Consider the following 24,973-nt stretch of genomic DNA (forward strand, 5'->3'; position numbering starts at 1 on the left):
TCTAAGGCTATTGTATTCCACACCAACTTCTTTCTTACAACTTGCAGTTAACAATTAATGAAAAGTAAAATGACGACTCAAGAGTCAAGGCATTGAGTCATTTAACGTATTTTATTTATTTATTTCTTAATTACATTTTCCCGGAATATTCATATATGAGAGAAGGAATGGCTGTCCAAGACCAAGACTTTGATGAATTTAGTTCAATGGTTGGAAATTTCAATTGCTAATTCCACCACATGCAAACATATCACTCATCAGTTAACCACATTCCCCCCTTTGGGTAAATTGAACATTTAATCATAAATTATGTGTATTTTATTTATGTCATTTAATTATAAAAAGTACCAATATAATCATCAAAATTGTTAAAAAAGTGACAACTCCATCATCAAAATTTAATATACTCCACCAACAATAACTAGTCTAGCGAGATGAAACATCACGTCTTTTATTATAGGTTCAAATCCTTACCATACGAAATGAGCAAACTACGTCACTCTTAGCATCCATTTCAAATTTGTTGGTAAATAGGTCAAAACGTAAACATCGTAAAAGGTGGATGACCAAATAAGTAATTTTCCCAAAACTCTTTTACGAAATTATAAAGAATCTTACAAGAAAAAATGAATAAAATATAAAAGGAATACTACAAATATTCTTCAAAGATATTTTACTAAGTAAAAGTAAATATTGATTTTATGTATTATTACTCGATATATAAAATTAATTAATTCGATTAAAATAATTTTAAAAAATTAAGACTAAAATAAAATGGATTGAATCGTTTAATTTATTTATTTTAACCAATCAAAATCGAATCGTTGTGGTTGGTTTCGTCATTTGCTAGTCAAGATCCAAGTCTTAGATTTGAATTACGGTTGTAGGTAATGAATGAATTACGAGTAAAATGAGGAGTCAAGACATGGAATTCTTCCATGGATTTTATTTAATTACTTTTGGGTGTGGAAAGTTTCAATGGTCGGAAAATTCAATTGCTAATCCAACCACATGCAAACATCTTGTGGAAATTCGATGAGAAATTGAACGAAACATATGTAACTGTAGACACATATTTTCGTCTGATTTTTATTTATATATACATATCTATATATTATATAGTTTACAAATGTTTTAAAATACATATTATATATATAATTTTGAGAATATCTTTTTGAAAAGTATATATTATATGATATATAATATATGTTTTTTTCGAAAACATTTTAAAAATATATATAATATATAATCTTTGAAAACATTTTGAAAATGTATATAATATATATATATATATTTTTTGAAAACGTATATAATATATAGTTTTGAAAAACATTTTTGAAAATTTATATGATATATAGTTTTGAAAACATTTTGAAAACATTTATATATTATATAGTTTTTTTAAAAAATATTTTAAAAATATATAATATATAATTTTTTTTAAAACATTTTTTAAATATATATATTATATAATTTAAAAAAAAAACATTTTGGAAATTATATATTATATGTTTTTTAAAATATTTATATATATATTATATTATTATATTATTATTATTATTTATTATTATTATTTATTATTATTGTAATTATTTTATTATTATTATTTCTTATTTAATTATTTTGTTATTGTTTTTCTGTTCAGGGTCCAGAACGAGGTCCAAGCAGATCAGGTGGGCCTGACCCAACCCAGTTGCCAAGCTAGGGTTTCTAAACTTAGTCCCAGCGCCGCACAACTTACAGCCGTTAGATCAAGCAGTGATCAACGGCTCAAATCACATGATAACTAGGGTTCTGAATCACTAAATATTTCATCAAATGAGCAGCCAGATCTGGACCGTTGGATCTGACCCAATCCAACGGCCAGAAGCAATTTCAACGGCCAGAAGCATCAGCCGTCACCGGAAATGAAACCGGTCAAACATGCAACAAACACGTTCCATAACAGAACGCAAATCTCGCAAGAATCGAGTCATAACAGCTCAGTCTCCCACAGGCCGAAAATCGCGCCACCATACGGGACTGACCCATCCCGTGAAGTTCGGTAACGCTCACCGGCCGAGAGAGTATAAATACCCCCAGAGAGAAGACAGAACAGGGGGGAGAACCCACACGGAACCACAGCACCGAACACCACACAGTACACTGCTGGAGAAACACAAGCATCATCGAGAGATACCGAGAACCATCGACCACAAACCGGTCTACACAGAACAATACCCAAAACCACAAAAACAAAAAAACAACAGAAACCAAAAGCCAAAGCAACAATCACTAGAAAAATCACAGAAAATCGAGGGTTACTCGGTTTTGGTCATCGAGAGTACGCAAAAGCCTAGCCATAACCGAGGAGTGGCCGGAACTCAAGAGACGCCGGTTTTAAAGGGTAAAAAAAACCGAAACTTACACTTTAGATCTGCGCCGTTTTGGGGATATTTGTGGGATTTGGACTTTGGATCGACGCTCGGGGTATCAAGGAGAGTGTTCTGGGCTTGTTTAGATTTTTCGGCCACCGCCGGCGGTGGCCGGCGGCGGCGTCTGACGGTGGCCGGAAATTGCCTGGGTGGAGGTTTTCTCTCGTTTGAGAGAGATGAGATTTCTGAGGAAATGAGGAAAATGAAAGGGAAAGGGTCTTTTGGCCCATTTATATACGGAGGACCATTTTGCAAATAGCTTATTCTTAAATTCTTTCCGCCGTCCCTGGAACTTTGAATCGCTTTGCAATTCGGTCACTACCTGTAAATTTGCCTCCGAATTTCCAATTTAATCAATTTAATCCCTATCTATTTATATTTTTTTTTGTATTTTGTGATTTGGTCCCCTAACTTTTTATTTGTTCTTTTGCAGTCCATTTTCTAACTCATTAAGCTCAATTTGTTCCAATTTGATCCTAAGTTTTTATATTTTTTTTTACCTATTTTTATTTATTTTTTATTGTTAGCATTGTTTGAGTAATTTTTTTTTTTATCTAACATATTTTGTTTCAGTTGTACTTCCAACCAATCAAAAGGTAAGTAATTCGAATCGGATTTTTAAATTTCAATTTAAATTCTTAATTTTCGTAATAAAAGACAACCGACAAATTAATTGGTACCGAAAGGGCGGTTCAAGGGTGCTAATCCTTCCTCGACCGTAACCGACTCCCGAACCCGACACGTTTCTGGTACAACGCAGATCAGGTAAGATGGTGTCCGACCCACCTAAATTTGTTTTAAAGTGGTCGGTGGCGACTCCAACCCAATTATTTCAAGTCGAAGCCCAATTCCCGGGGCCCAACCGGAAGACGGTTCCGACAGCTTGGCGACTCCGCTGGGGACAGGTAAGTGAGTCAGGCCAGAATTAATTTTTCGTTGTCTTTTTATGCGAAAGTTGTAAATTTAAATTTTAATTTATCTATTCGATTCCAATTATTTACCTTTGATTATTTTGTTTCAAATAAATAGTTGTACTGATGTTTTTTAATGATTTCAGATTTTTTTCAAAATTGTCATCTCTAAGCTCTAAACCCGAGCTCCGAACCCTTTTAAGTGGGGGTGAAAGCGACGCATTCGTGTGAATTTATTCACCGCATATGCCTAGCAAGTAGCCTTCGGGATTCATATACCTTATGTCTTCGTGTGAATTTATTCACCGTATGGGCATAAGGGAATGTGTCCTCTCGAGTTTAACTTAGTCCACACAAGCTTGTAATGAGCTTAGGACTAAGGGTCTGGCAAGCCCAAGGGGGCACCGGTAAGGAGAACTCGAGTACCTTTTTTTTAGAACCTAAACCGGGAGAATACAGGGAGTTAGAGCCCACCCCGAAACCTCATTCCAAACCTTAGGCTGTTTTATTTCCTACTTTATTTTTTGTTCAAAGCATGCGAACTAGACAAACATGTGGTTAGGTTTTGTTTAAAATTTGCATGCGGGATAGAGATCATGTCAGGGTAGGAATAATAAGCATGTGGGGTAGATATCATGTGGGGTAGGATTTTTCATTTTTTTTTATTTTTTATTGTTTTGATTTACCTCACTAACCCTTTTATTTTTTGTTCTATTTTATTTTGTGTTCATCGTTTGCATCATTTAAAACGATGTGTTGATCCACCAAAAATGTGTTTGTTAAACATGAATAATCTGCATTAATGGACGAATGGGTTATAATACAAAGAGATAAAAAACAAAAAAACACAGAAGTCCAACCGTGGTCAAAGAATACTCAAAGGCAAAGTTACAGGGGCAATACGAGGAAAAGGTCACTGACCCGGTCGATCCTTTCGAAAACTACAAGAACAAGATGGTAAAACACTAGCTGAGCTGGATGTCATTACTGACGAATTCAAGAGGCAAGCTTCGGATAATTTCTCTCGATGGAAGGCTCCAATGACACTTTCGTTAGAAACAAGCTCGGTAGAAAGTGAAAGTCGAAGATGCAGTCCTTCGAGATCTTTTTTTTTGGGGGCAAGCATCTCATTATTTGCACATTTTAGCCAAAGGAGCCGGAATGGTGCGACAGGATATTCAACTAGTGAAAAAGACGAATTAACTTGTCAGAAGCTGTACAAGATTTGTACCATCAAAAGAGTTTTTTTTGTCTCTTCAGACGTAACACTTTTGTCACCAATAAGGGTTATTCAGAATAACAGGCACATTTTTTGGATCAATGCCTCGGACATTTCATGCATCACATATTTAGACATTTTGCATTTTTTATTTTCTTTGCATTTTGTTATTTTCTTTGCATTCACATTAACTAATATATACATGTCTCATCAAAGGGGAGTAAATACTGGATACACCGCCTCAAGTATTGGACACACCCCATCCACATAACACTCGTTTGAAGAAGAAGATGATGGAAGCCAGAATTACACAAATCGAGGAGAATATGGTAAAACTACAAAAAGAGCTAGAAGACAAGATAAACCAGAACAGTCGAAATACTCTAGAAACAATCACAAAGAACCAAGAGTCCTTGGTTGATCAGATCGTTGCCAAGTTAATTGGCCTACAACAGACCAGTGCACCTGGGGCAGGTTCATCGGAAGGGGTAACTATACAACCTACCCCACAAGTGGTTATCTCACCTGAAATCTTACCAGAACTTCGAGGGGACTCATCTGCTGCAAAAGCGAAGCCCTCGTCCTCTGTATTTAACCCTAAGAACAATCCGGGTTATTATCATGTACCGGATTTGGACGAAGAGGAAAAAGCGAGGAAGATGGAGGAAAAAATCAAACAATTGGAGGACCAAATGAATATAGTCAAAGGAGACCGTGACTACCATGAAATCGATGCAACGAAACTTAGTCTAGTCCCGGACTTGGTTCTTCCCCCGAAATTTAAGTCCCCGGAGTTCGAGAAGTTTGACGGGAATAGTTGCCCATCCGCTCACATCACCATGTTCTGTCGAAAGATGACAGGATATGGAGGAAACGACCAACTCCTGATCCACTGCTTTCAGGATAGTCTGTCGGGCTCAGCCATTCGGTGGTACAACCAGCTCAGCCGATCAAATATCAAGACCTGGAAGGACCTGGCCAAGTCATTTCTAGAACAATACAAGCATAACAATGATATAAGGCCAGATCGAGTTATGCTACAAAACATGGAAAAGAAGCATAACGAGAGTTTCAGGCAGTACGCACAAAAATGGAGGGACTTGGCTGTGCAAGTTCATCCACCGTTAGATGAAAAGGAAACTCGGAAACTTTTCGTGCAGACTCTGAAGGCTCCATACTTCGGGCATCTGGTGGCGATCACATCAGGAAGTTTTTCAGACTTGGTTATGGCCGGAGAAATGATTGAGTCGGCCATAAAGCAAGGCAAGATTAAGGATGGGGAAGCCAGTAAGAAGCCTCCTATGAGGGAGAGGGATGGAGAGGTTAATAACATCAAACACTCCAGCAAAGGTGTTACAATCTCCAGCCCAAAATCAACTGCAGCTGTACCGTTAGGTACTTCTAAACAAGATTCCAGGAGGGAAAGGGAACATTTCGACCCAATTCCCATGACCTACAAAGAGCTTTACCAGCAACTTCTTGACACCCATGTGGTGTCACCATATCCAGTAGAACCCATGAAGCCCCCATACCCCAAGTGGTATGATGAGAATGCGTATTGTGAATATCACGGCGGAGTCCCAGGGCACACAATTGAGAACTGTTACGCATTCAAGAGGGTTGTACAAAAGATGCGTAACCAGAACTGGATCGACTTCAACAACTTGGGGGCATCCAAGTGAGGAATATCATTTCATCAGTTGAGGCATTTCTGTTTGACTTTGTTTTTCTTCCATTTTTTTTCTCAAGTTTTTGTAAAGACATTTTTCTTTAAAAGATGTTAAGCAATGGATCATATTTGCAAATTTGCAATTCTTTGCATATCATTTGAATTAAGAAACTCTGTAAACGGTTCAAAGTTACGAATCTTTGACAAAGTAACATGATTTAAAACAAGGACTTTGACCTTATCATACCCTCAAACACCATACCCCGTTCTTGGAATTAACCAATTTTCCTTTCATAAGGTACGGACAACATGGGGCATCATTTGCATATTACTAGGTTTTTTATTTAAGACGTTCAATGACGATGATGATCTTTACAAATGAAAGAGTCGAGTAGGTGAATCCAGTTTAGGTCAGTTGCTTGAAAATTGAACTATAAAGATGAAATTTTTGACTTTCAACAAATACCTAGGCTATAACAGGTTCTTCTTGACAATCTTAAGAAATTAAATCTGTAAAAACTGAGCTATTCCGCTAAGGCAATTGGTTATAGAGGAAACTTGAAAGCCCTGGCCTTATGAGTAGATTACGTTCAAACCATGACATTGCTCGGACACTTGGCAATTCGGTGTTTGCTCCACTGCTCTTGTCAGGCTGAAGACTCTGTGATGAGATGAACCCTTCAGTTAACTTGATAAGAGTGATTATAATATTAAGTTGTCCCTCTAAGGCAATTGGTTAAATACCCCGGCTTTATGGATTCAGCTAGCCAGATAATGACAAGTTAAATCAAATTTATCTAAGCAAGAAATTTTCGGTGAAATGGACTAAGGGAGTTAAGGAACACCTGTTATAGTCAACTACACACGAGCACCCAAGAATTTCATTTTCAGACCGATGTTTCTGCACTACCTTTGTTAGAGGAGCCTACAAAACTTGAACAAATGAAAGATTTCAGAGAACCGAAATAGAAGGCCTAGTAATTGATTAAGTTAGTTGCATCATTTTGTCCGTGCCTAATCGAAAAGCCAAAGCATGGTTCGATATTTCAAAAAAATGACATTTTTTACCAAAACCTTAGAAAGGAGGCCAGACTAAAGCCAACCCATCCAGTCAAAGAGCTGTAACTCTGAAAACGTTAAAAGAGCTATTGATTCCTTTGATATTCTTTGAACTCACGTTTATAATTTGATTCAATTGCGAATAATATTTTACATCATTTTTATCATTTTCTCTCCTGAAACAAGAAAAATGAGAAAAACATTTTCAAACAGAACAATCTCGGATATGAAATGTCTGTAAAACCCAAGCTCGAGAAGCAAATGGGGCACGATCGATTCCATGGACCAGATTGGCAGGCAAAGCACGAGACTCCATCCAAGAAATAACACATAATTTATTCATGTTGCATGCATCTTAGACATACTTAGGTGCATCACATTCATCATTTTAGCATACATAATTTTGCAGCTTTCAGAGTCAAGCTTCGACTTCAGGATGAAGGCTACTCGACTTGCAAGCACCTTTAAAGAACGATGGTGTAACTCAGCAGCAAGAAGCTACACCTCAACCGACTTTACATATCTACAGAACCAATTTCAGATGGGTTCGAGAACCAATTCAGATCAAATTCAGATCATCTCAACTCAACAATGAGCAATATGTTTCCAGTTTATGTATTCAAGCCAGATTTCAATTCCACAACGGAAGATATTTGGTTGTCAGAATTCATCAACGGGCTTTCCCATAAAATGGGAGTTATCCAAAGATTGTCTTACTTAGTTCTCGCTCAGAGGAATCACCTGAAGAATCATGACCGGCTCCGACTCGTTAAGGGAAGCCATTTTTTTCCAAACAAACTATTTGCAGCATAGCTTAAGTCAAGAAGGGCTATCTGCCAAAGACCCCCGAGTTCGATTACACTCTGCCTCGGGGGCACATCATTTGCAGCATAACTTAAGTCGAGAAGGGTTATCTGCCAACCAAAGACCTTCGAGTTCGACTACGCTCAGCTCCAAGGCATATCATTTGCAGCACAACTTAAGTCTAGAAGGGTTGTCTGCCAACAAAAGACCTTTGAGTTCGACTACGCTCAGCTCAACGGCACATCATTTACAGCATAACTCAAGGCTAGAAGGGTTATCTGTCACCAAAGACCTTCGAGTTCGACTACGCTCAGCTCCAAGGCACATCATTTGCAGCATAGCTTAAGTCGAGAAGGGCTATCTGCCAAAGACCCCCAAGTTCGATCACACTCAGCTTCGGGGGCACATCATTTGCAGCATAACTTAAGTCGAGAAGGGTTATCTGCCAACCAAAGACCTTCGAGTTCGACTACGCTCAGCTCCAAGGCATATCATTTACAGCACAACTTAAGTCTAGAAGGGTTGTCTGGCAACAAAAGGCCTTCGAGTTCGACTCCGCTCAGCTCCAAGGCACATCATTTGCAGCATAACTTAAGTCGAGAAGGGTTATCTGCCAACCAAAGACCTTCGAGTTCGACTACGCTCAGCTCCAAGGCATATCATTTACAGCACAACTTAAGTCTAGAAGGGTTGTCTGGCAACAAAAGGCCTTCGAGTTCGACTCCGCTCAGCTCCAAGGCACATCATTTGCAGCATAGCTTAAGTCAAGAAGGGTTATCTGCTAAAGACCCTTGAGTTCGATTATATTCAACTTAGAGGCAAATCAAGTTTACAGAATAGCTCAAGGCAAGAAGGGTTATCTGTCAATAAAATTGTCGAGTTCGATTCCAATAAACTCGATGACACCTCAATCACACTATTGTCCGGCTGCAATCAAGGTTTTCAAGTCGAGAATAACACCTGGGTGAACCGTGCCTTAGTGACAATAAACCGTTTTTCCGGCAGTATAGCTTAAGACGAGAAAAGCTATTTGTCAACGAAGACCTTCGGAGTTCGATTTTATTCAGCTCGAGGGCCTATCAACCACAGGGTGGAGTCAAGAGACTACATTCAAGTCGAATTTTCCAACCTAGATCTTTAAACCGAGAAGAAGACCGAAGTTGACTACAATTTGGAAATGAGAAGCCACATCCAGATTCAAATTCCGAATTGCAGCTTCAATTCCATATCATTTCAATATGGACTCGACTTCATGACGGAGGAACCATCTACAACTCAATTCGACAGGGAGTTATTCTTCAACTCCACCGAACGAAAATTTGTGTCTTTTTTTGTCTTTGTCCTATTTTTCGTTCCACGAAAAAGGATAAAGAGGGGCAGCTGTAGACACCTATTTTCGTCTGATTTTTATTTATATATACATATCTATATATTATATAGTTTACAAATGTTTTAAAATACATATAATATATATAATTTTGAGAATATCTTTTTGAAAAGTATATATTATATGATATATAATATATGTTTTTTTCGAAAACATTTTAAAAATATATATAATATATAATCTTTGAAAACATTTTGAAAATGTATATAATATATATATATATTTTTTGAAAACGTATATAATATATAGTTTTGAAAAACATTTTTGAAAATTTATATGATATATAGTTTTGAAAACATTTTGAAAACATTTATATATTATATAGTTTTTTTAAAAATATTTTAAAAATATATAATATATAATTTTTTTAAAACATTTTTTAAATATATATATTATATAATTTAAAAAAAAAACATTTTGGAAATTATATATTATATGTTTTTTAAAATATTTATATATATATTATTTATTATTATTATTATTATTATTATTATTATTATTATTGTAATTATTTTATTATTATTATTTCTTATTTAATTATTTTGTTATTGTTTTTCTGTTCAGGGTCCAGAACGAGGTCCAAGCAGATCAGGTGGGCCTGACCCAACCCAGTTGCCAAGCTAGGGTTTCTAAACTTAGTCCCAGCGCCGCACAACTTACAGCCGTTAGATCAAGCAGTGATCAACGGCTCAAATCACATGATAACTAGGGTTCTGAATCACTAAATATTTCATCAAATGAGCAGCCAGATCTGGACCGTTGGATCTGACCCAATCCAACGGCCAGAAGCAATTTCAACGGCCAGAAGCATCAGCCGTCACCGGAAATGAAACCGGTCAAACATGCAACAAACACGTTCCATAACAGAACGCAAATCTCGCAAGAATCGAGTCACAACAGCTCAGTCTCCCACAGGCCGAAAATCGCGCCACCATACGGGACTGACCCATCCCGTGAAGTTCGGTAACGCTCACCGGCCGAGAGAGTATAAATACCCCCAGAGAGAAGACAGAACAGGGGGAGAACCCACACGGAACCACAGCACCGAACACCACACAGTACACTGCTGGAGAAACACAAGCATCATCGAGAGATACCGAGAACCATCGACCACAAACCGGTCTACACAGAACAATACCCAAAACCACAAAAACAAAAAAACAACAGAAACCAAAAGCCAAAGCAACAATCACTAGAAAAATCACAAAAAATCGAGGGTTACTCGGTTTTGGTCATCGAGAGTACGCAAAAGCCTAGCCATAACCGAGGAGTGGCCGAAACTCAAGAGACGCCGGTTTTAAAGGGTAAAAAAAACCGAAACTTACACTTTAGATCTGCGCCGTTTTGGGGATATTTGTGGGATTTGGACTTTGGATCGACGCTCGGGGTATCAAGGAGAGTGTTCTGGGCTTGTTTAGATTTTTCGGCCACCGCCGGCGGTGGCCGGCGGCGGCGTCTGACGGTGGCCGGAAATCGCCTGGGTGGAGGTTTTCTCTCGTTTGAGAGAGATGAGATTTCTGAGGAAATGAGGAAAATGAAAGGGAAAGGGTCTTTTGGCCCATTTATATACGGAGGACCATTTTGCAAATAGCTTATTCTTAAATTCTTTCCGCCGTCCCTGGAACTTTGAATCGCTTTGCAATTCGGTCACTACCTGTAAATTTGCCTCCGAATTTCCAATTTAATCAATTTAATCCCTATCTATTTATATTTTTTTTTTTGTATTTTGTGATTTGGTCCCCTAACTTTTTATTTGTTCTTTTGCAGTCCATTTTCTAACTCATTAAGCTCAATTTGTTCCAATTTGATCCTAAGTTTTTATATTTTTTTTACCTATTTTTATTTATTTTTTATTGTTAGCATTGTTTGAGTAATTTTTTTTTTATCTAACATATTTTGTTTCAGTTGTACTTCCAACCAATCAAAAGGTAAGTAATTCGAATCGGATTTTTAAATTTCAATTTAAATTCTTAATTTTCGTAATAAAAGACAACCGACAAATTAATTGGTACCGAAAGGGCGGTTCAAGGGTGCTAATCCTTCCTCGACCGTAACCGACTCCCGAACCCGACACGTTTCTGGTACAACGCAGATCAGGTAAGATGGTGTCCGACCCACCTAAATTTGTTTTAAAGTGGTCGGTGGCGACTCCAACCCAATTATTTCAAGTCGAAGCCCAATTCCCGGGGCCCAACCGGAAGACGGTTCCGACAGTAACCACGGAGGGCATTTCATAATTCGAAGGTCTTCTACGGAAGCTGCTCTCAACCTGGTATTGGGGCAACCTACTATCTTACCTCACCCTTATCCCATTACATATGAGAACAAGGGACAACCATATGAATTTGAAATACATATTTCATTATCCAGAAGTTGGTTTACAAGATTTGTGAGCTCAAGCATAAAAGAAAGCAACTTATAATTGATATATTAATGGACTCACTAAATGGTCTCAATGGTTAAAAGGAAGTATTATTTTCTCTTGAGGTATTGAGTTTGAACAATTATATCTACCGAATGTGTATTTTTTTTGTCAATATTAAAACAAATTCAAAATAAATACTACTATTATAATTATCCAGACTATTGAAAAACAGATATAACTAACGGGGTTGGTTCAAGTGGTAAGCAGCTTGATATTGCTTAAGCAATGTCTCTCAGGTTCGAGTCCTTGTGTATGCAGAAAATCCCCGTTGGGAGACTCACCCACTAAAGTCAGGTGTGCGACTCGGGTCGATCCAAATTAATCAGACCGAAGCCTTGGAACTAGAGGACAACAAAAAAAACATATATTAATAAAGCAACACCAAGTTGAGCGAAACCAATGTATCACCCATCAGTAACCACATTTTGCCTTGTAAGTTTATGATTGTAAATATAAAACTCGTCTCATTTTGCACCTAATTAAGAAAAAAAAATACATATTATACTATATTGTAGGTGATGGAACATATGTGATTATAATTTTATACTCATCCTATCCTCCTCGTCTTGTATCATTATTTTTATAAAAAAATGTAATTCAATTACATTAGTCATAAATGACATCAGAAACTAAAAAATTCAAAATAAATGGTGGCAGCTCATAAGCAGGTTACATCAGCATGATGGGTAGGGATGACAAACGGGTATAATTTCGTGGATTTCGCATTGCATCCACTTCAATTGGTGTGAGGATAGATATAAGTTTAGTGCACAGTGAGCGGGTGTGAATGTAAAAAGTCATACCCGTCGTGGATAATAGGTAGATGATTGGTTTGAAACCTTGCTCGCTCTGCATCCTCCTATCGTATCTGCCCGTTCACTAATTACCCCATATATAAATTTTGGGCCATTATGAATTTAAGTATAAATTCAGAAAATATTCTATAAGTCTTAAAATTTTATAAGACATCACTCGTAATTTAACCAAATGTTACGGTATAAACTCAATTAAATCTTCATTTATTTTATTATGTTTCTTAATGGATGTGTTTATTTTTTGTTTTATTGCTTATATATGTAATCTTTAAAGTTGTTGTGGACGAATACTAGAGGGTCCGCCAATTGAATAGTGGGTATAGTGTAGGGCTGGCAATGGATCGAAGATGGGTCGGGTGGAGCATCATCCACCCCATCACCTGCGGTCTAAATCTCCATCCACACCAACAAAAAATTTTATCCATATCCACTCAATCCATCAAGGTGGAACAGATGAGAAATGTATGATACTATTTAAATGTAAACTCGACTCAAAAACTCACGAGCCTAAAATTTTTAAGCTCAACTCGAATTTGAAAGATAATATTAAAACTCAACTCAAACTTGAAAAAACTTGAACTCAAAAAAATTCAAGAACTCAATTGAAACTCGAGCTCAATTGAAGCTCAATTTTGAGCTCGAACTCACCCATTACCAAAAATTATAATGTAGGCTCTCCTATAGTGAGAGACCTTTGGCGAGCGCTCCTCCCAAGTACAATGGAGGTCGCTTACCTAGGCCATGAACCTTGATGATAGTCTATTAACCCCATCCAGGTAAATATGTTGAAAGGTGGTAGATGCCTTTTATTTATAATGCCAAATAAGTGATCCACTCATGTACTTCTCCAATGTGGGATATTGCTTCAGCATAAAATCACTCTTTACTCAAACTACTAATGGTTTTTCCCATGATTTGCCTATATTCCCACCTGGTAAGCTGTATTTTTATGCATGTTGGATAGTTTTCTGCTATGCATCCAAAAATTTGTATGCTTAAGACCTTGAAGAATTCCAAATACTTGCATATTAACTCAGGAAGCAGATCAAGAACACAGACCGATGAAAACTTCAGGGAGATAGAAAATATCAGGAAATTACTATCGAGTTGAAATATTCTCAAAATAATTCCACCAACATGGTATACCTTAAGAATCTAACAAGCCATCACACGCACAATTCTATGCCATACAAATGACTCTATAGTTAAAATTACAGGCTATCAAAATATATCTATTAACCAACCAAATGATCATAAACACTTCATCTACCATCAAAATTCGGTACATTTAACTTTCATATTTCAGTGATTACTGCATTAATTTCCAGACTTCATAATTAAGCAATTAAAACAAATATCAAGCCATTGGCTTTCTACGCAACCTCAATTATCTGTAATTTGGATGTTAAAATCAGATTGACTCAATGCACACCATGGTAGAAGATTGTTAATGTGCTTACTTCACTGGTGCCACCATCTCCAATATACGAGACAACACATGCTTTCTTGTTATCCATTTTAAGAGAATAAGCAATGCATGCAGCTTGAGGAAGTTGTGTTCTAAAAAATAAAGTCCAAAAGTTGGTAAACTGAACTAGATTTGAGCAAAATTTGTGCAGAATTAGTGGAAGGTTTAGATGTATTTACGCAATAGGGGAAGAAATGGTGAAGAAATTATGCTTTTTGTACCCATATTAATAGACATATTTTCAATGGGATAATATATATATATATATGGATGGAGGATATATTAATGGGTGGATGGATGATGCGGGTGATGGGTCAAAAAAAGTTCATCCATATCCGACCCGACCCATCACCCGATCCATCCATCACCCGCCAATCATCCGTTTCACAGCGAGCTTTCGTCCATTTATTCGGGGCGAGTGGGTGAATAATCCACTCACCCATGGATAATTGCCAGCCCTAGTGTAGGGTAATATACCTACGTGGACGGATGCAGATTTAAAAAAAATTCCCTTAGTGGGTGATAGATAAGTAACGGGTAGTGGGTGATAGATAGGTAATGGATACTAAAATATTAGATAGGTACAAGGATGGTGATAAATCTGTTATTTGGGAGATGACACATAAAACCTTTCTTTTATTCCAAAGGATAGAATCGTGCATGCAATAAGATCGAACTCTTTTGACGGGTTCGGTTGTGTAATCGAGTATAATGAAGTATTTACCAGCCAACCAAACCTAATGGGATCCATCACATTTTAAACGACAAACAATGCTTTTCATTTCCTAAAATCCTGTTAGAAAAACATAAAAATGAAATGAAATGACCACTGAAAATGAAAAACATAACTAGTAGTAATTTTTCTAGAACATCGTCACCTAAAAGGATTTGACATAACTGCTTAGATTTAAAGACCACCATTATTACATTAACTTGAAATGTGCTTTAAAGTTTGGCTTCTATCATCATCCATGCCGGCCATATCTTATTATCAACACTGAACAGAGAGTTTAAAACAACGCTAGGGGTGAAAGAACAGCACTCAAATTCAAAGCTTCGCATAAGTAGGTTTCCTTTTGTGTTTTTGAGCAGAAATCGCCTGTGTTAGATCATCTGACAGAAGCATGGAAGAGTTCCAAGTTGCAACATACTCTAATCCTTGTTCCACATTCAGATCCCTGCTTCTTATCAACACCGCTTTTGTTCCCACCACTGCAAGCGGCGGCTTCCCGCCGATTCCTGCCATCCAATTTCGAAACAACCCATTTCATCATTCATGCCTAAATCCTCAGCAAAATGTATTGAATTATGATAAGGAAATTACAAGCTCGACTTACCCTCTGCAATGGTGCGAACACCTTCCTTCAGCTCCTCCCTTGACCCGAAAACCCGAGAAACCAGACCCAATTCCTTTGCCTCCTCACCGGAGAACCTCCTTGCCGTCAACGATAACTCCATGGCGTTCCCAAACCCTACTATCCCAGGTAATCTCTGGAGGGTACCGAGATCAGCGGCGATGCCCACATCGACTTCCTTGACAGAAAAGAATGCATCCTTACTACAATACCTTATGTCACAGGCTGTCACGATATTGATCCCCAAGCCAAGACACGCACCGTGTATGGCCGCGATCACCGGTTTTCGGCACCGCTCCATGGCGGTGATCGCATCCTGCATGAACTTGAGACGTCTCCGCAACCGCTCCCCAACGCGGCCGTGATCTCCAGAGTTATCTTTGGAGATAGATGCGAGGGTAGTAAGGTCAATGCCTCCGCAAAAGTGATTGCCGGCTCCGGATAGAACGATGGCGGTGACGGCAGGGTTTTGATCGAGCGCACTGAGAGCTTTGGGGAACTCACTGAAGAAATCGTTTGAAAGTGCATTACTGACAGATGGGCGGTTTAAGATTAAGTCAAAAACTCCCGAATTTGGGGATTCTTGAAGAATTTTCAGGGTTTCATACTTGTCTTCCATGATTCTCTCTCTCTCTGGGAATGAATGATGAACTAAATTGATCAAAACTAAGCCTTGATCTTCGTTATAATCTACAGCTGCCGAAATCAAGAACAATCATGATTTAACATTTAAGCACACAATTTCTCTATGAAAACCAAGCAAAAGACATATAGACTGCAACAATATAGCAAAATTACAAGACCTAAAATCCAACAAAGAAGACTTCAAATTAAGATTTTGATTTCATCCCAGAAGAAAAAGAACATAAACCCAGAAAATAATTAAAAGTAAGAAACAAACCAGAGAACAGGAGTCAGGAGGGCTGAACCTGGGTGAGAGAAGCGATGTCTGGCAACGAAAATGGAAGAAAACAAGTGATATACGCTATGTAGACATCATTTTTTTTTTCATTTAAATTTATTATTATTATTAAATTTATTATTATTATTATTATTAAATATTATTATTAGTATATTATTATTAAATAATTATTACAAACCCATTTACAAAGCCCAAATAATAACCCTAAACCCAACTTGGGTTTTCCATCTCATCCCCAGCCGCCAGACGATCTCCACCGTTGGATCTGGCAAGATCCAACGGTCCAAAGTTTTACAACAAGACGCCCTAGGGTTATGATACCCTAGGGACCACGCGGCCGCCGCTGTCGCCACCACCAACGACACCCTCGCCAGAAGCCTCCAGAAGGTCAGCTGCTCCCCACATGTCACGGCTATGGGGTGAGTCACCACATAGCTCGGTGACTCACCGAAATTCCCCCTCTAGACCGGTCCGAGCATGGCTCGGTGGTGGCTATAAAAGCCACCGGATCCTGCAAGAAAAAGAACGGACAGCCACGGGGAGACAAAAAACAGAAAAGAAGAAAAACAGGAAAAAAGAAAGAAAGAAAGGAAAGCTTACCGAGGAAGCCACCGGTGATCGAAGACGCTACGGGCCGACCAAACTATTCGAAATACCCGAAGGTATTTCTTCAGATCTACTCCAATCGGGAGTTTTTAGGGGAAACTAACGCCTGATTCGGCCTAATAGGGTTTAGGAGGTTATTTTGGGGTGTTTAGGAAAAATCCGGCCACCGCGTGTGGTGGCCGGCGGTGGTCGCCGACGCCGGAGTGCGACTGCCGGCCGGGTCTCTCTCTCAGCTTTAGAGAGAAATGAGAGAGAATTTAAATTCTCTCATTTAAGAGAGAGAAGAGAGAAATGAGAAATGAGATGATGGCCCTTCGGGCAGCCAGCATAGGGTATTTATACCCTCTCTTAAACGGCGTCGTTTAAGGGAGGACCTGCGTGTAATTTGGTAAAGGTTAAACCCTTTCCGCAGCCATCCTAACTTGTAATCTTTACATTTTAGTCACTAATCAAATTTATAATCCTTTTAATTTGGTCTCTAAATTTTATTTATTTATATTTTAGCCATTAACCGTATAAATAATATATTTATGATAAATAGCAGATTTGATCCCTTAATTTTAATAAATAATATTTTAATCCCTAGTTTATATTTTTTTTTATTTGAATCTAATATCCGAATTTTAGATAATTTTATTTTAGTCACCAAATAAATAAAATAAAGAAATAACATATTTAATCCCTATAGTTTTGATTAATTATGAATTAGATTTTTTAATTTTATTTTTACTATAATTTAGTCATTTATTTTATATGTTTTAATTTATTTTATTGTTTTTTTTATATATTGTTTTAGTAGAATTTTTTCTTTTATTATATTGTTAAATATTTTTATATATTCATAAATATATATATAATAAATAATAACTTTTAAATATTTATTTTTAATATCGAAGAAAAGGACAGTCTTAATACAACTGGATGTCCTATTCTGATATTTTAAAATTAAAAAGTAAACAATATTATTTAAAATTAATATTTATCAATATCAAAGAAAAGAGCTGTCTTAAGGCACCTAGAAGTTCTTTTCGGAGATTTTTAAATAAATAAATATTTTTTATAATTTTGAAATAATAGAATTATAAATTAAATATATTTTTGAATATTTTTAAATTTTAATAATAGAGACAATTTATAATTAAAAAGTACCAATTTTGGGCGTTGTAGGGGTGCTAATCCTTCCCTAAACGTAACCGACCACGAATCCCTTTTTATTATTAAAAAGAATGAATTTTTGGTTAAAACGCAGATCAGTTTATCTTTTAATTGGTGTTTTCTTAAAAACTCTTTTAAAAGAAAATTTTTAGGTATTCGACCTACCTGATTCAAAAGGTCGATGGCGACTCACAAATTATTTTCAAAATTATTTATAAACATCAATTTACCCGCCAAATTTAATATTTCGTGCCCGGACGAAATCCGGTTACGACAGCTTGGCGACTCCGCTGGGGAATGTCAAACTTTAAAATCAATTATAAATTGTCTCTATTAATTAGAAATTAAAAATTCATTTATTTAATTTTTAATTCTTTTCTTTCAAATTTTTATTATTTATTATTTTTATATTAATATATTTTTTTTTTATTCAGGTATTAATTATTTTATTTATCTGTTAGAGGTTTGAATATTTCTCCTCACACACAACAACACTTGCATAACATAAAGCTCTATAATTGAGTTTGTCCTTTTAAGTGGAAGTGAAAGCGACGTCTTCGTGAGAATTTATTCTCCGTGTTAGACCTAGCAAGTAACTTTCGGGGTTCATATGCTCTATGTCTTCGTGAGAATTTATTCTCCGTGTCAGGTATAGAGAAATGTGTCCCCTCGAATTGAACTCGATCCGTTTAAAGTCTGTAATGGACTAGGATTGAGGGTTGACAGCCCAAGGGGGCATCAACAAGGACAATTCGAGTACCTTTACTCCTAGAACTGAAACTCTGCATATAATAAACCCTAGAAATTCACCTAATCTAAGACAGTACTGAACCTCTGTTCATAGGTGTACACAAAGGAGAAATAAGCTCTAGCTTTTAATTTATTTATTTATTATTATTTTTTCTCCCTGAATAAATGCCTGCGAACTAAAAATCATGCGGTTAGGTTAATTTTTCCTAACAAAACATGGAACTAGAAAGCATGAGGTTAAGATTTATACCTTGATAGATAGATTTTTTTCATTAGTTGGTACTAACTATTTTATTTTTTCTCATTTCTTTTGTTTGCATTGCATGATCATAGCATAACCAAAAGGTGTTTACTTGAAAGACTGTTCATCATATTGGAAAGAAATCGTAAATGGACAAAAAGTTTTATGATCAAACAAAATATGATGCGGCCAAAGAAAGACATTCTGAGGAAACTCCGAGGATAGAAGCAAGCTATGTACCCAAGATCGTATGACCATTAAGGAGCAAGAGGAGATACGAGAAATAAGAGAGCAGATGTCCAAGATGATGGATAGAATATCTGTGTTGGCCAAAGGAAAAGAGATTCCAGCACAGAAAGAGAGAGAGCTCAATGAACCTAACTCTGCAGTTTCAGATACGCAAGGGATTTCGATTCCTAACCAATTAGAGAAATTACAGACATTCATCATTCGTATTCACAAATCGTATGGAGATACCAAAGAAATGGTGACAACCGTACAAGCTCCCAGAGAAGAGAAGAAATCATGTAATCAGAAATCATCAAAGTCTGGTCTGCTCCCGATGTCTAAAATTCGTTCAATCCAAGACAAAAGGTGGCTCTCATCTTGATACTATACCCATATCATATAAAGAGTTGTATGAGAAGCTATTTGAAGCACAAGAAGTGGATCCATATTATATAAAACCGTTCCAACCTCCGTATCCAAATTGGTATGACATCAACGTTCATTGTGAATATCATGCTGGAGCTCAAGGACATACCATCGAGAATTGTCTTGCCTTCAAACGCCGAGTCCAAAGTCTTTTGGATCATGGAACCTTACAATTTATGGTAAATGATCGACCTAGTTTGGTAATTAAGGGTCCTGATAGATTAATACCAAAGTCTTCAAAGGTAAGAATATCAGTAGGGGCGCCCAGAGAGAGAAGATTTGCTGAGGTTTGAAGCTCAAATACGTCATTTGAAGATTGAAAACGATAAATTGAGCACCAAAATGGAAACCATACATGAAGACTTCCGGAAGGTCAGTCAAGCTTTTCAAAATGCTGGTATAGGAACACCCCAGAAGAGTGGATATCAGGGGTCACTAAACTGAAAAAGAGTTGCAGCATACATGAATATCTTCTCCAAAAACTTTTTGAACACAAATGTTCTCTCGCAAAGGAAAATGATCAACTACAAGAATTAACATAGGAGATGAAAGAACCCCAGAATGTCATGAAAGAAGCTGCAGTCCAGACAAGCAATATGGCCCATAAGCTGATAATCTAAATTGGTTTTAGAGAAGAAAATGGGAAAGTTATTCCCTATATGTAAAGTTTTGTTGAAATTAGGATTAAAAGTTGTCCCTACATGTAAAAGTTTTGTTTGATGTACTGAAGCTTTTGTGTTCAATGAAATCTGTTCTAAGATGATCACTCTTAAGTAACACCTTTTCATACATGCATTTACATTTTGTATCTGTGCATTTTCATTTTGTATTTTTATCTTTGAATTGCACATTTTGCATTCTTATTTTTCCATTTATGCATTTTTTCACATTTTTATTTAAGTACTGTCATGTACTTTAATTATAAAAACATATAAATAATTCATGAAAGGTTTCTGTAACAGTAAAAACCAAGATCATTCATTTATTTTACTGTACCATCATCATGAAAACAATGGAGCAATCTTATGAAGGACTACAAGACTGTTGTCCAGAACCATTGACAGGGTTACCTCGGGATACAAGGAAAGAAGTTTCAGATTCAGTACCAGATGGATCAGATCAAATTATCCAGGGAATGGAATCTGATAAAGAAGATACAACTGCTATAGAGAAATCGTGCTATCAGATTGAAGAGTCGAGAAAGATAACATACCTTGGGGCATCCCACTCAAACCCAAAGAATAGCCTCATTAATTATTCACAATATGAGGAGAAAGTCAAGAGGACAGAGAAAGCAATCAGAAACATGAAAGATGTTGATACTTCCCACAAAGAATTAGAAGCAAGATAGCTCAGCTTGATTCCAGATTTGATTATTCCCCATGAATTCAAAATGCCTGATTTTGAGAAATATGATGGCACAAGTTGTCCCTTAATCCATTTGAGAATGTTTTGCAGAAAAATGGAAGGATATTTGAGTTCTAATTCACTCTTTCCATGATAGTCTTGTTGGCCCAACAATAGTATGGTACAATCAGTTGACCCAAGAACAGATCAAGAAATGGGTAGATTTAGCTGATGCATTTTTGGGACAATATCGGTTTGTTAAAGGCTTAGCTCCAACACGTATGGATCTTCGAAGAATAAAAAGGAAAACCAATGAAAGATTTCAAGAATATGCCTTAAGATGGAGAGGAGTGGTAGCACAAGTTCAACCTCCAATGTTAGAAGAAGAAATATCACGTATGTTTCGTGATTCCCTTCCCTCGCCTTTCTTTGAGTTAATGCAGGCAAATCCGACAAAGGAATTCGAGAATCTTGTGACAACTGGAGATTTAATTGAGAATGTAGTCAATGAAGAAAACTCAAAAGTCATATCTAAGATCCCAATTGATCAGAAAACAAAAGCTGATGATGTAAATGTATGTCGCATCCAAAATCCCGGCAACTGCAAAAGAAAAAGAGAAAGTAACTGTTCGGATCGACCAAAGAAAGTCATGCGATCAAGAAAAACTTTGGAAGTATTCCAAACTTCCATTTCAGATTTGTATCCTCATTTGGTTAAAGGTCAATACATCACACCAAGACCAACTAAAGTGATATCAAACCCTTCTGCTCATAGTTATGATCAAAATAGTGTTTGTAATTTCCACTTGGGGGTAAAAGGGCATTCTACAGGCAATTGTAGGCCATTGTTAAAAGAAATTGAGATGCTTGTTGACAAAGGGATTTTGACACAAGAAATGATCAAGAAATGGGGGGTAAATGAAGAAAAGAACCTTGATCCTATTACATACCATTATAGGAGTAATAGGGCATAATAAAAAAACAAGTGGAAGTGTTATCTACCACTGTAGTACTTTCTATTTTCAGCATCTTGTTTGAACTTGTTTTTGTTCCTTTCTCCACCTGTTGTGCAATAAATAAATGTGTGTTACTTTTATGGTTATGAGCAAGGAATCAAGTTTTAACCTTGAGATTATTGAGTATCAAGTAGATTAATTATTCTTTTAATTTTTCAAGAGTTATAGATCTTTGGCAAGTGATAAAATTATATCTTCCATATCCCATCCAACACCAATACCGACCTTTACCAAAACCAAATCCTGACACTACATTTATCTGAGACTCTGAAGAAATGTCTCTACCTGTTTTTGAGACACAAACTCTAGATGTTTACCTTCTCGGGTAGAGTCGATTGATTGATGATACTACATTCCACCATATACATGACTTCAAAAGTCATACATTTGTCCTTCCAAACACAAAACCATCATAAACCAAAAGACTTCAAAAGAACCAAACTTTCAATTATCCGTGAATCTTACTGCAAGAAGAGACGAGATGAGGCATCATGGACCAACTCATTGATGATAATTTCGAGTGATTAGGGCATACTCAAAGAAGAAGGGGAAAGTGATTGATTGAAATAAATATATCATGCATTAAGTACATTTTTCATGTAAATAAAATTAATCTTGAATATTCATCCCCCTGTGGATACCTCTTTTTACAAAGGTTTCTGTGTATGAGATGATGAACGGCATTGTTTCATTTATCCTTTAATATATATATATCCTTTGTTGTCCCCATTTGAGCCTGAATAATTTTCTTCTAATTCAACCCTAACCAAGGATCACCCTCCACATTAGGGGGCAAGGTGAAAGATATTTGCTCACAAGAATGAAGATTGTCAATACAGTTTTATTACGAAGACAAGTTTCCATGAAGTCAAGAAAGTTTTGAATTACAAAGTATGTCAAATACAGAGTGCTTGAAGATCAATCCAATCAAGAATAATGGAAAATCTCCAAAATGCAAAAGGAAAATGAGGTGCTCAAAGCAGTTGAATTATTATACTCATCCAGCAAAGAAAAAAATAGAAAGAAAAAAAAACAAAAAAGAAAAAGAAGAAGGAAAATTGAATCAAGATGGGTGACTTATTGAGCCTCAAGTTACAAAGTTGATCAAGTAAACAAGAAGAGCAAGAAAGCTTTAAGATATGAGAAAATGGAAATGAATCCAAAATTTGGCAGTCTAGAGGGATCCCCATTTTAATCATACATGGATTTCTAAGTAAAAGATGATCTTTAGAATTCATTCCGCCTTCCAAGATTGATTTTTATTTGCAAAATTGTTTTTTAAAATCTTTAATGCATGATATGAAAAATGATAAAGGGGGGTTCAAGATGTAAATTTTTAAATAACATCTTGAAACCAAAGGAGGATTCGTGTTGAAAACCTAAAAAAGGGCGGCTCGAATAATGAATGGTGCACACACATAAGAGTGATCTTAAGCTCTTAAATGAAGCACCACACATCCCAAAAGACGTTCCTGAGATTCTGGAATCAAGAAGTATCTCTACAGATGAGCATAACAACCATTTCTTCAAGTTAGTGGAAGCCCGAAGCGACATTGAACCAACTTGAAAGAACCTACTTTACCAGAATCCACCTACACCTTAATCAGTCAATAATTTTGACACTTGCCATAGGACTATGATTTTGAATGATTAAAAGTGTAGTTGATTTATTTGATATTCATTAAACTCATTGTTTATAATTTGATTATATTGTGAACCTGAAAGGGGTAATACTTTGCAAAATTCTTTCATTCTTCAATAAAGAAAGGAGAAAAACATTTTCAAACACGACAGTCTCAAATGGAGAAGGTCCTTGAAGCAAGTTGTTGCCTAATCTACATCTATTAGTGATGCCAGATGATGAAACACTTCACATTTTTGAAAGCAAGTGGTCTGAGAAGTCAGAAAGACTGGAGAATTGAACTTGTGACACTCCCCTATGACATTATTAGCTGCTCATCAAGAAGGATTATCGTTTATCTCATGTTGAGGTCGATAAGCATCACCAGACAAATTATTTTCCCAGCCATTAATCCATGTTTATGGCAGATTACATCACAGAGATATAGGTCCCAGTAAGATGTATTATGGGAATGAACAAGTTAATACTTGCACTTTGGTTATACCGTGATGTTGGCTCAAGTCTTGATACATCATTAACACTTCTTCTATGCCAATCACTTTCTTTGTCAAGATGATACCCATTATGTCCTCTAGAAGATTGCTGAATTTGAGGACTATTGTACAGAATAAGACATTGGAACAAATTCTACATTTGTATGCGTACAAGATTCCAAAAGTTGAGATAACCAGTTTACCATCAACTAAACCTTTCCCTGGTTAGGGAAGAGTGGGATATGACAATATGTATTTTGGAGTAGTTGAGATAACCAGTTTTACCATCAACTAAACCTTTCCCTGGTTAGGGAAGAGTGGGATTGACAATATGTATTTTGGAGTAGCCAAAGAGACAGTCACTGTGGCAGTCATTGCAAGAAAATGCCCAGCAAAAATCTTTTATTTCATCCTGATGATGTTTATTTCTTCCAGTAAGGTTGTTACACTGATGTCACCGACAACAAGGTGAATTCGACAAATCTACTCATCAATTGCTCCACCGATCATCATTCAGTTCTTGCACATCTGTTTTCAAAAATATGCCAAGACAGTAGAAGACAACCTCTGCATCATTGTCCCAGAGAAAAGGGACAGGACATTGAATCACTGGGAAATATGTCTTATACAGATCCTTGTGT

At 36.6% G+C, this 24,973-nt stretch overlaps 1 protein-coding gene and 1 pseudogene across 2 annotated transcripts; both read right to left on the reverse strand.

The window, feature by feature from the left end:
- Positions 1–13,335: 13,335 nt before the first annotated feature.
- LOC120164659 lies at positions 13,336–13,487 on the reverse strand (annotated as a pseudogene).
- A 1,726-nt stretch (positions 13,488–15,213) lies between these two features.
- Positions 15,214–16,507, reverse strand: LOC120164502 (delta(3,5)-Delta(2,4)-dienoyl-CoA isomerase, peroxisomal-like). 2 transcript variants are annotated; one of them, XM_039174205.1, is made up of 3 exons: positions 16,428–16,507; positions 15,509–16,222; positions 15,214–15,410 (listed from the first exon to the last, which is right to left on the reverse strand). In XM_039174205.1, the coding sequence occupies exons 2-3, from the start codon at positions 16,143–16,145 to the stop codon at positions 15,220–15,222; spliced, it is 828 nt and encodes a 275-aa protein (XP_039030136.1). In that variant the 5' UTR covers positions 16,146–16,222; positions 16,428–16,507; the 3' UTR covers positions 15,214–15,219. The 2 variants fall into 2 exon arrangements, with proteins under 2 accessions (XP_039030136.1, XP_039030137.1); XM_039174206.1 differs by having other exon boundaries at positions 15,509–16,157; positions 16,428–16,466.
- Between the last annotated feature and the right edge of the window lie 8,466 nt (positions 16,508–24,973).

The sequence above is a fragment of the Hibiscus syriacus genome, unplaced genomic scaffold (assembly GCF_006381635.1).
Source record: "Hibiscus syriacus cultivar Baekdansim isolate YM2019G1 unplaced genomic scaffold, ASM638163v2 tig00111540_pilon, whole genome shotgun sequence".
Classification (NCBI taxonomy): Eukaryota; Viridiplantae; Streptophyta; class Magnoliopsida; order Malvales; family Malvaceae; genus Hibiscus; species Hibiscus syriacus.